This window comes from Aptenodytes forsteri, unplaced genomic scaffold, assembly GCF_000699145.1.
Source record: "Aptenodytes forsteri isolate BGI_AS27 unplaced genomic scaffold, ASM69914v1 Scaffold411, whole genome shotgun sequence".
Classification (NCBI taxonomy): domain Eukaryota; kingdom Metazoa; phylum Chordata; class Aves; order Sphenisciformes; family Spheniscidae; genus Aptenodytes; species Aptenodytes forsteri.
In genome coordinates this window covers 435044-446410 of record NW_008794119.1, presented here as the reverse complement: position 1 = coordinate 446410, position 11367 = coordinate 435044, and the positions used below count along the sequence as shown (strand labels likewise).

General features: G+C 39.5%; 1 protein-coding gene across 1 annotated transcript in view; it reads left to right on the top strand.

Moving 5' to 3' along the window:
* The first annotated feature begins 317 nt into the window (after window positions 1-317).
* Window positions 318-11367, top strand: part of LOC103896771 (serine/threonine-protein kinase Sgk3) — a 35642-nt gene continuing 24592 nt past the window's right edge. Inside the window, exons 1-2 of the mRNA XM_009276680.1 lie at window positions 318-370; window positions 7360-7565. Of these exons, the coding sequence (XP_009274955.1) occupies window positions 7488-7565 (78 nt within the window). The 5' untranslated portion in view covers window positions 318-370; window positions 7360-7487. The remainder of the gene's footprint in view (window positions 371-7359; window positions 7566-11367) is intronic.

The window sequence follows — 11367 nt, the reverse complement described above, 5'->3', positions numbered from 1 at the left end:
CTGGACCGGGAATGTGAGAAATTTGTAACTTGCTAGAAATCGGGGAGCTGAGAAATAGTTGTCGGGGTGAAGGTGAGCGGCGTGGCTTCGTTCCCGAGCTACGCGAAGTGCAGCGGGGCCGGTGGTCTCGCTTGTGCGGTAGGTCGGTGCGGGTCCATTTTACTTGCTGCGCTTCTCTGCCAGTCGTTCGACGAGGGGTATGCCCGAGGGCGTCATCTGCACGGTGTTTACTCCTCTTCCTCCGAGCGGTTTGCAGCCAATACGTAGCTGGTGTTCTGGAAGAGCGCGGCGAACCTGAGGGAGAATACCACTGAGGTCTTGCCCTGGAAAACGAAAGCTTTTTAGGCAATGCTGTCTTGCAGGGATTCAGGTACCCTTGAGGAATTTAATTTTGTGGAGGCTAATTAAAAGGCAGTTGTAAAGTATTAAGGCTTAAGCTGTTTTGATAGCTCGTCTTTTTTTAATATTTCTGTGAATTTTCCTCCTCTAGCAGGAGGACCTCTTAAAGGTGTAACTGTTGGGCTTCTAGATGTGCAGTGATTTTGCAATATGGAATGTTAATTTCTTATTCCCCTTTAAACTTAAGATAGGTTTTTGTGCTGGTACTGCATTTCGTTTCAACACAGCAATGTCACTTGAACGCCGTTATGGTTCTTCCAGTTACTTGGCACTGAAGATTTCTGTGAATATCACTTGCTGCAGTATTCTTGTAGCTAAGGCTTTTTTAGAGCTCCTTTCAAACATATACTAGGTGTGTTTATAGACTCTTGCAGAATGAATCTGTATTTTTCAAAGGCTGCTGTTCCATTTTGGCTTCTTTTAATGTTAGTGTTGCTTCAGTCTGAGTGTCTAAATATAGTTCTGATTTTTATTTTATTTTTATTTTTTGTCTTCATCTGCACATCAGTCTCCTCAATGACTGTAATATGAACTAATGATAAAAAAGGAAGGTGTGTATGGAGGAGTGTTTTCCTGAAGGCTTTAAGATACTTTAGATTTCAGGAAAAAATGTTACTAGCTTTTGGAAAGCATTTTGGAAAGTTCACTGTTAATATTGTCAAGGTAGTCTCCATGCGTGGTATTTCTAATAAAGTTAGAAAACTGACCTATTTCTTAAAAGCTATTTTGAGATACTCGCTTAGGTCAGAAACTTGCATGTGTCAGTGAGAAGTACTGGTGGTTTTAACAACCTTGACAGTTCTAAAGCTGAGGAAGTAGTCGCTAGTGGTTACGTGAGGATGATGAATTGTGTTAAATTTGCTTTCCAACCTTAATTTCCACCTTTGTTTGTAAATTACAGCCTCACCACATCTGATGTTATTGCACCAAATTCTGTTATACGTGCATAAATAACTATTCTCTGAATCCTTATAGAATTGAAACACCACCTTATTCTCTGTGCAGCACTGAAATATGTGAGAGGTCAATGTATGCTCTTACCTGCAGGAGTCTGTAAACTGTCCTTGAAGAATGGACATAAAATACTAGCTGTAGTTGCACTGATGTTACATGAGGAATCAAGTGGTGGTGAACTGGGCATGTGATTTGGATATTGCTAAAGGCTCTTTCTCTTACTCGTCTTTTATATTCTGATATTTAAGTTGTTGCCTTTTCATTATCCAACAGCTTTATGGTTCTAGGCAGCCATGAATTCTGTAGAGCACGGACTTGAAAAGTGTGTTTTCTGGATTGTGAACTGTAGCTTGGATTTACATATTTCAGTATTTTAAAATCCAGATATATTCTGTTGTAGGGATTTTACCCTTTTGCCAATTATAGTAAATAAAATCCAGTAACTTTCTCCACGTTCAATGCATTAGCAATAACATCAATCTTAAATAGACCATAATTCTCCTGTGTTTATGTGGTGAAACAGAGGGAGAACGGTTAGTGACAGCTGTTGAGGGTCATGTAAAAAAATGGGCATTATATCTGGAATTGAAATTTAGGATTCTCTCGCTTAATCTTCATCAAGAGGGACAAAATGAGGCTGGGATTATTTGCTTTGTGTTTACTGAAGCCTGACTGCCCTCTTATGTAGAACTGACTACCTTGCAAGTGGCTGGTATCAGCTGCCTGTAAGACCTCTTGAAAGTAGCTCACAGTGTCGTTGCTACAGCTTTTGATCTGTGCTGTCCTTAGGCATCTACATTTAACTTTAATTGGACCTGGTGTGTAGGAAGGCTGAGGAAGCAGGCCAAGAAATGTGCAGGTAGCAAGTATAATGCAAAGCTGATTTTTTTTAATGCGCTCTGCTGTTTGTGTAAGTCATACCTTCTGAGGCACACAGTGACCTTTCCAGATACTATGGACACAGGCTAAAGATGAAATTATTATGGACCTGTGTTCAGGATTAAAGGATAGCTGCCTTTTATTGTCAGTATTTGTTCTTTAGACCCATTTTATTACTCAGGGTTTGCTTACCACAGCAAAGAACCTGTGTTCTGTCATGTAATAAACATGAATGCAAATAGATCCAGCCCAATCCACGAATCTTATATGCCAGTTAGAGTAATTTACTGGAGCTTATTTTGGAAGGTGGGGCAGAAGGGATGTTCTTGGGCGCAGTAGAATCATGGGGAGTGAATGTTTGCCTGCCTTCTCCAAAGTAAATTTGATAGAGACAAAAAAAGAGGAGTTATTATTTCTTTCCCTTGGTTGAGTTTTCACTTTACCTCCTATCCTTTTCTACAAGTAGAAAGTCTCAGTTGAATTGAACTTCACCCACATTGCTGCAGAGTAGTGGTTTGCTTTCCATAGTGGTGATACTGAAGATTTAAAAAATGCAAGGTAGCTGGTGGGTGTGTAAACAGGGAGCAGGCTTTTTCCTTTATACCAATGGCTGAATTCTCAATTCTCCTCTCAAATTGTAGTTAGAAGGGAGTGTGGAGATAAGCCAAGGATTGGCCAGAGTATTTTGGTTAGTGCTCTCCTTTTTCTTCAGCTGTAATATTTCTAGAGGTCTACACTGGTGTTTAGTGTTCTCGTATTAAAAATCATACGTATGTAGTATTTAAAGGGATTGCCTATGTGAAACCTGTTTTCTTCAGAACGTAGTTATTCAACAGCTTCTGGCCATCCATCTCTCTTTACAGATTAGCAATCTGTTTTGCTTTTGACTCTTTCTGAAGCATGTGACTTCTCCCACAGTCCCTGGCTCCCCTCATCCTGTATTTCTGTTGCACTGGATTCTGAATATCTTGTCTCCCATTTCCTGTGTGTCAGCTGCTTGTCTGGTAACAAGAGAGTGGGACTCAGAAAAAGTTGACTTTCTGGGCTTTCTCAAAGATTGTGTAATGTTCAGTGAGATGCTGAGTCATTATCAGGATATTTGTGGAGAAGACTAAGGAAGTAATGAAAAGTATGCCAAAGATGATACTTTCTCTAAAGTAAGAGGAAATAGAGTAATGTTTTTAGCAAATAATAGGACTGTCTCCTGCATCTTGCTTTCTGTTTCTGCATATGCAGGTTCCTTCTGTAATTGGGATCACACTCAGGTGGGATTTTCAGCAGCTGGTTTGACTGGTGACTCAGTCCTAGAGTAGGTCTTTCTAGGCAGATGATTAGTGTATAGGGAAAATGCCTGTTCTGTTCCAGTGGGTGAGTATGGATCCTGGTGGTTCTTCCAAGCGTGCTTGCAGGGAGACTGTCTTTCGGGTTTTTTGACTGTTCTTGACTCTGCTTCCCTTGTATTACTCAAAGAGTCGGTGTGAGTATGATAGCTGACTTGCACTGGCATTAGAGACATTTAAGGCAGTTTGGCTACAGCTGGAAAGTACTCACCCGGCAGGTGAGTACACAGCTTCCTAATCTAGTACTGAACATTCTTGGCAGAGATTGATTCATAAGCACCCAGAACAAGGGTCTTTGGTTATATAATGGTGTCATCTTCAGGCCATTATCATTTAAAAAAGAAAAATGTTTCAGTACAGAACAAAGCAATCTGATTAAACTTCAGAAACCTTTTCTAATACAGTTTAAGCCTAGCTTATGTAGAAAGGAGTAAAAGGAGGTTGCCATGTACCACTAACCTACATGATGTTTGCCTGTTGCATGTAGCTATTACGAAGTTGCACAAAATATTTTATTGTAAGGCATTCAGAAGATTCTTCGTTTGTGGGTATAGTAGACCTATATTTGTTCTCACAGTGTCAGGGTTCTGTTATTGCCGTGCTCTTACTTCACCAGAGGCGAGGGTCAGCCTGAAATTTGACATTGTTGTGGCTTCCTGCAGGAAATGGTGAAAATACTGCTTGCTTTTTGACAGCCAGCATGGAGAAAATGGACAGTGTAGCTGTTGATAGGCTTGAAACTTTGCCAGGAGGATGCGTGACTTCTGTTCTCTAATGCATTTGTCTGTACCTTCCCCTGTTGCAGGCCTAGATACTGTAGCAACTTAAAAGTTTTAGCTGTTTCTGGACAGCACTGGTCTGAGCCTTAATCTGTCTTGCATTATCCACATGCTCTTTCACAAGTGCTCAAGTGTGATTTAAGGGGTATTTATTTTGCTACCTGGTTTTCTCAAGTTCCTTCTCCTTTGTGCCCGTTATCAAAGTTGAGGCCAGGGGATACTTGTTCTTGGTTACAGGAAAAGCTATGACCAGAGGCAGAGACTTCTCAACTGACAGTGTCTGTTAAATTCACTCGTATCTGGCAACCCTCAAGACACTGCAGTTTGCACTTTTGAAGCTGTGGATGAAAATGTCTTTACTGTTTGCTCTCCGTTATTCATGTAGTTACCACAGCATTAGTGGTTTTACCTGCTACTAAAACTACAGCTGTGTTCCTAAACTACAGCATGGCAAAGATTAAGGCAAATCTATCCCTATTTCTACTGTCAGACCTACAGTTGAGATATAAGAAGCTCTCAAGAGTTGATAGACTCATGGCAAAGAGAAATTGAAGGAAAGCTCTGATCCTCTGGAGCTTAGTGGCAAACTGATAATGCATTTCTTCCAAGTTTGTCAGTTCAGCTTAGTGTTGGTGACCCAGGCACAACTCAGAGGAGATGCCTCAGGGGAAGAAAATAATCACAGCCAGTGATCTTCCAGGCAGCTTAAAGAAAGAAATACGAATATTGCAGTTTCAGCTTCTCAGATGATTTGTTCTTTTTCTCCCCAGTAAGATGAATAAACTCTTCCTGAATTAATCTGGGTGACACTTCCTCCTTTTGTTTTCTGTAGATCCTTCAACTTCAGATATGAATAAAGCTCAGTCTTCCAAGTGATATTCTTTGGACTACAGCTTTTAATCCATACTGCTCCTGTACTGGTATTTAAAACTATGACACCAAGAATAAAAAATGAAAGGGATGAGAGAAGCACAGCCTATATTGTGAGAATGAGTGCAAGCATGTTAGGAAGCTTTGTAATGAATGTCAGTTTACAAGAGGAGAAAGATGGTGAGTGATATTAGTCAGGGAACACCTAATCCATTTTAAAGCTTTACTTGTTTTTCTGTGATGAGCAGGAAGACAGATAAACACAGTGACTTGTGCTCAGTTCCTGGTGCTGGACCTGAAGTGGCTGAAGATTGACGTAAGTGCTTAGTAAAGTCGTAAGTTTAGTGAAACACGTACTGAAAGTGGTTCCTATTGACTATTTTAGTGGATCTCTTATGATGGAGAAGAGCACAGATCTTAATTTTAGTGTGTGGCAATGGGTGAAGAACAGTCTTAATCCCATGCCAGTGTAAAATTGTGGAAAATGGGAACTGCGCCTTGTTGTAACAAAGCTTTTAACAGTGGCTTGCCAAAGGAAAAGAGAAACCAATTTGAAACTCAAAGTCTGTGTAACTGGCTTGGATGAGCTGTGTTATAGTCAAATAAAGGCGGGGGGAAGCTTAACCCTGCTCAACCCTATAATTACCTAATCAGTGAAGTAGGGAGCAATCAAATTAAGGTAAATGCAGATGTAACTAAAAATAATTCTCTAAATATGTTGCAGTATGGATGATCTATCATTTAGCTGTGATTACAGTGGTTTCAAACAGTCCTTTTTGTTTAAAGTCACCAGATCTTTGAAAAGTACTTAATTTTAAATGGCTACAGGAGGAATAATAACATGAAGTTTGAACGAGAGAGATGATCTGGCTTTTGAGAACAAGAAAAATAGTCAACTGACTGACTGAGACTAGTTGGGTATCAAGAACAAATCTTTTCACTGGATTCCAGGGTCTTTGGCCTTCGTGCCAACATAAATATGGGTGTCTCTCTAGTAGCAGAATTGCATTAGATTAGTTTGTGCTTTTTGGAAATTTATGATATGAAATATACAGTTCACTTTTATACTTCCCTGTTTTTAAGAAAATAGGGAGTTAAATGTTGAACTGGGCGCTCCTTTTTCCTCTGGGTGTTTTGAAGAGAACTGAGGTCTCCTCTTTCTAAAAAAATTTTCTCATGTTCGTAAGTTGGTCAGGCACACAGTGTTCTAAAAGCTGAGCTGCATTCACTAAAACACTTCAGATGGCCGTGCAGGCCTGAACAGGGGGTTGTAGCTATGTAGCATTAATTTCGGCTGCTCTTAGGCAATGCTGAAGTTCCTGTTGTTTGCAGTGGGGTCCAGTAAACAATTGGCTTGTGGTCAAGGCAGGTGTGGAGAATGCTGTCCCTCAGTGAGTGAAGAGGCATCTAGTTAATACTAAGCTCTCTGCCTTTTTGATGGCTTTATCCTCTCTCTTGTCTTGTGCCCTTCTCAAGTTCTGCAAGGAAGCTAACTGTTCTACTGAAGGGAATGGACGACCTTACTGTTCTGCTAAACACAAAGTATGCCAAGTATGGGGGAAGAGGGGGCAGAGAAGGTAAATATTCAGACAGACACATGATGCTGCCTGTGTCCCTCTCTAAAATTCACATGAAAAACTGTTTTTTCTCATGTTGTCTTTCATCTCTGATGTGATAATTAAATACACTCTGCATGTTCTGACAAATCTGAAATGCCCTCCGGTACAGACTCATGCAGTTGAAAACCTTTGTTTTTGAAATAAACTGTTCTGAATGTACATGTTAGTGGCTTTTCTCAGACGTCTGGTACCAGGTTGTCATCTTTAATTATTTCTCAGTGGTCTATCTTTGTTCCTTCAAAGTATTGTCTGTAGTGGGCCCAAATCTGTTTCCAGTATGTCTATACAACTCAGTGATTTTTTTTTTTGGGTGCACTTGTGTCCTTAGAAAACATGAGTGATTTCAGGGAAACAGCAAAGGACCGCAAGCATGAAACAGTTTGCAAAATCATAAAGTTTATGGCTGTATATGTGCATAGTAAAGTGCATTTCCTGCCAGGAAAAGTTCTTGTCACATAGGTTTTAGCACTGTGAGCTAAGTGTTCCCGTGCTTAATTTTCCTTTTATGTTTACTTTAAGATTACATGATGGAATTCACGTTTTCTCAAGAAAAGCTGCGTATCTTGGATCAATACCGTTGAAGGTATCTTCTGATTGCAACACCCGAAGCAGGGTCCTGTAACAAATTTGTCAAAAGAACACATACAATGGATCTCAAAGAAAGCCGCCCAAGTGTTAGCATTCCCAGCTCTGATGAACACAGAGAGAAGAAAAAAAGATTCACTGTAAGTATGTAAGAGTGTAAGCACTGTAGGCAAATGCATAGGCTATTAGTGCCTAGAAGTGCTACTTTCTTTTTTTAACTAGTAAGCTTGGTATTATTTTCAACAGGTTTATGGAAATCTGTTCACTTGCTCTTGTGAGTACTGGCCATAGTCCAGTGTGAGAAGTTGTGAATGTTTTACAGTGTTTAACTGTATTGCTTTCTGCAAAAAGAATTTGGCTTTAGAAATTTCTGGTATTTTTACCCCCAAATAGCAGCATTTTCTCATATAAAATACATAAGTGTCCAAATGCAGGGATAACATTATCGTACCAAATCACATTAAGATTTGGCAGCCTACGTGATTTTTCATGAAAACATTTATTTTGTAAAGGAGTAAAGTGTGGGTTTGGTTGTTTTTTCTTTTTTTTTTTAATGGCCAGTTTTTCATAGATATTATACTATTGTAATTTTTTGTGTAAAAGAAAGAAAACCAAAACATCAAATTTTTGAGAGACCTTTTTTCTGTCTTCCTTCCTGTTTTCTGATTCTACCTATGAGGTTTTTTTCCTATCCTGTTCCCATTTCCACTCCTTGTCATTCCCCTCCCTCTTCCTTTTTTGGCCTCCCAATTTGACTTGCTTTTTGGAAGTAAAGTCTTCCCATTCTGTGGGGAAACTCTTTGCATTGCATACTGAAAAATAAAGTAGTGTGGCATGGATTTTTGTTTTGCTTATATGTATGCTAGGATATAAAGACAGCATCATAATACTTCCTTTAAAAAGCTCAAACTATTTCATTGCTCTTGTGCAACTTCCTCTAAGCTTTTTTTTTTTTGAGCGACGTAGTCACTCTTCAGATGTGGAATGCAAACACCCTTAGACGGAATTGCTGTCTGAAGAATACAACAAAACAAAGATTTACTTCAAGTTATAGATCTGTTTCTCTTCTTCACCTCCCTTCCTCAGAGAAGAATAATGCTATTTGATTCTACAAGTGTATCAAGACGTAATTTGGGGAAGGAGTGTGCTGGCAAAGGGAACAAGCAAAAGAGAACTTTACTAATACTTTAAACTGCTGCATGCATTTGAAACTCAAATGAGCAGGAAAAACTTCGTAACAATCTAAACTTGAGCAAAACAGGTTTGTTTTATTGCGTCAGTGCTGGCAGTCCTGCTGTTAAAGTGTGCCAGTGTGGTACATACTGGTGGTGTAATTTCCAGGTCATTTTACCTAAAGATCTGTGTGACAACCTTCGCAACTTAAAGGCACTTTCTTTGGGCATGCCCTTTAGAAAGCTGTACAAGCAAGAGTAGGAAACTTCAGAAATTGGAGGTTAAGGTGTGGGGGCGGAGGAATCCAACCCAGCTTGCACTGTGTGGAGGTACACTTTGTCTTGTCAGCTTCTGCTTTCTCCATCAATTAGCAGCTTGCCAAGAACTGCTTCTCACAACCAAACTTTTGAGTATTATCGCGTATGTTTTAGGATTTGATAACAGAAGCGAGGGTCACACTAAACTTCATGGTAGGAACTGTGAATTCCAGCATGTGTCTGTCAGTGCTTTTACTGTGTCTCCTCTTTTGTAGCTGTCTTGTAATGACTGGAGCCTGTCAGTACTGCTTTTGGAGGGGAGTGAGAGGGGTGCAGGGGCAAACAGTTCTTAACAAATTTGTGGTAGGTATAGCTGTCTGTTTCCGATAGCAATGTTAGTGCCATTTCCATAAAGAGCAATAAGAACCTTAGGGTGAAAGAAAAGGTTAAAGTGATAAAGGCTAGGAAAGACTTCAGGTGACTATTTTGTATAATCTTCACCTCTCTGTCGCTTACAGTATATATCACTACTGCTTCTGAGACTATTCTAGAATCTTACTGATCTGAATAGAAACTATGAATTCCAGATCAAACCTTACAGTGGCTCACTTAATGCTGGCATGGAAACGAGACAAGTATGTGCAACTTCGCTTTTACTAGTTCTTCTTTTTCCCCTCACACTTGCCCTGACGAAGCATTTTTAAAAACAATCTTGTCTCTGTGCAGTCCTCATTCTGATAAATGACTCAAGCTTTTCAGTTTCGTCTTTGGAAATGAACTCTTCATTCCTCCTGAGCATTTTCATAACCTCTTATTGAATATTTGATTTGTTTTTGTTAAATACTGTGTACATTTGATATATTTACTACCAATATTTTTTCTTGACTAATAATCTCATGGTTGAATTTTTTGGGCATTCTGGCAAGGAAGCTTTTTTGCTTCCACTTAATTTGTGGTAACTAGCCTTTATGTAGATCTGCTCTAGTTCACTGTCCTGCCTTTTTCTGAACATTCAGTATTCACTTTCCTCATAAAATGAGCAAAATACTTGCTTGTTTTGGACCATATCTAGGCTATATTAATTCCTATTCTGTCCTTGCTGCATAGTGGGCCACTTTCTTTTGCCTGTTTTGCCAAATAGCTTTGTTCTGGATTTCTTGCTTTTATCCCTATGCTGTTTGATGTCTGAGGCTTAATTTTCTCTTCTGACCTGTTCTCTTGTCTCTCCTTACACCCCAATCATATACAGGCTTATTAAGAAATCTCTTTCGAGGGTGCTGTTCGATTAGATCTGGAAACTTTGTCTCAGACCTGTGATGTATAATACTAATCCCCAGCCCTGTGGAAATTGTGGAGCTGTTTTTTTATTTTGTTCACACTTAATAAATAGTTTCCTTACTTTCTCAATGCTTGCTCTCTTGAAATTGGAAAATGGCCTACCTTCTTACTTATCTTTGTTTAATACAAATTGAATATTTAATCTAGAAGCATGAGCTACCAAAACAGAGTTGAAGCCTTTTAATTTCATTGACTTCTTTCATAAAGAAACCTATCACATCCAGAAATAGCTGGACCCTGTCCTATCTGTATCTGGGAAGATAGTTTATGGTGATGATTGTGATCGTGATGTTTTCAGGAATCCTGTTTCTTTTTCTTCCTTTTTCCTTTCTCAAAGCTTTGCGTTATTTATCCACTTATTACAAGGTGTGGATACACGTTTATCTATTTTTCAGGAGTTTTCTAAGACTAGTTTTGGTTTAGGAGTAATTAGATTTGAAAAGGTTATTATCTGAGTAAGGCTAGATTCCTCCCCCCCGCCTTTCTAGAAACAGGTATTGCACATCTCTCTAAATCATTACATAGGTGTAGCTGGTAGTAGTAATACAGCCCAAAGACATGCTATGTTTTTGGGTTTTACCAAATTCCTTGTAGATATCATGTGTTCTTACCATTCAGTGCTTCTGTAACGGTTGAACTTGCAGTTTCTACTTTGCATATGCAAGAGCTTCAGTGATGGTGTGAACTGGATGACCTCGTATGGGGTTTTTTTATGCTCTCATGTAAAAAAAGTTGACTGTGTCATTGTTCTACAGCTAGCTACTCCAAGAACAAAACTGTTTTAATTTTGAGGTTGACAAGGAGGTGAATATCATCTTGTATGCTAAGTTACGCTCGCCTGTGCACTTTGCAGTCTATGCATTTTGCCCTGCTAATTTAAGGAGTTGTCCATAGCCTGCTTCTGAAGCTTGTTGGCACTGATGTGCCATGCAGTCATGGGGAGTGAAGATGATGTGTGTTTGAGCGTTGTTTGCAGGACTTGATTGCTGTATAAGATACCTAGTTCAGGAGGACAGTACTTCAGTCTTTACAGCTGAAGCTTTTGCTGTTTACAGGCTAGGGAGGCTCTAGAAGGTGTGTAGCTAGGTTTTATAGAATCATAGAATCATAGAATCATTGAGGTTGGAAAAGACCTCTAAGATCATTGAGTCCAACCGTCGACCCACACCACCAT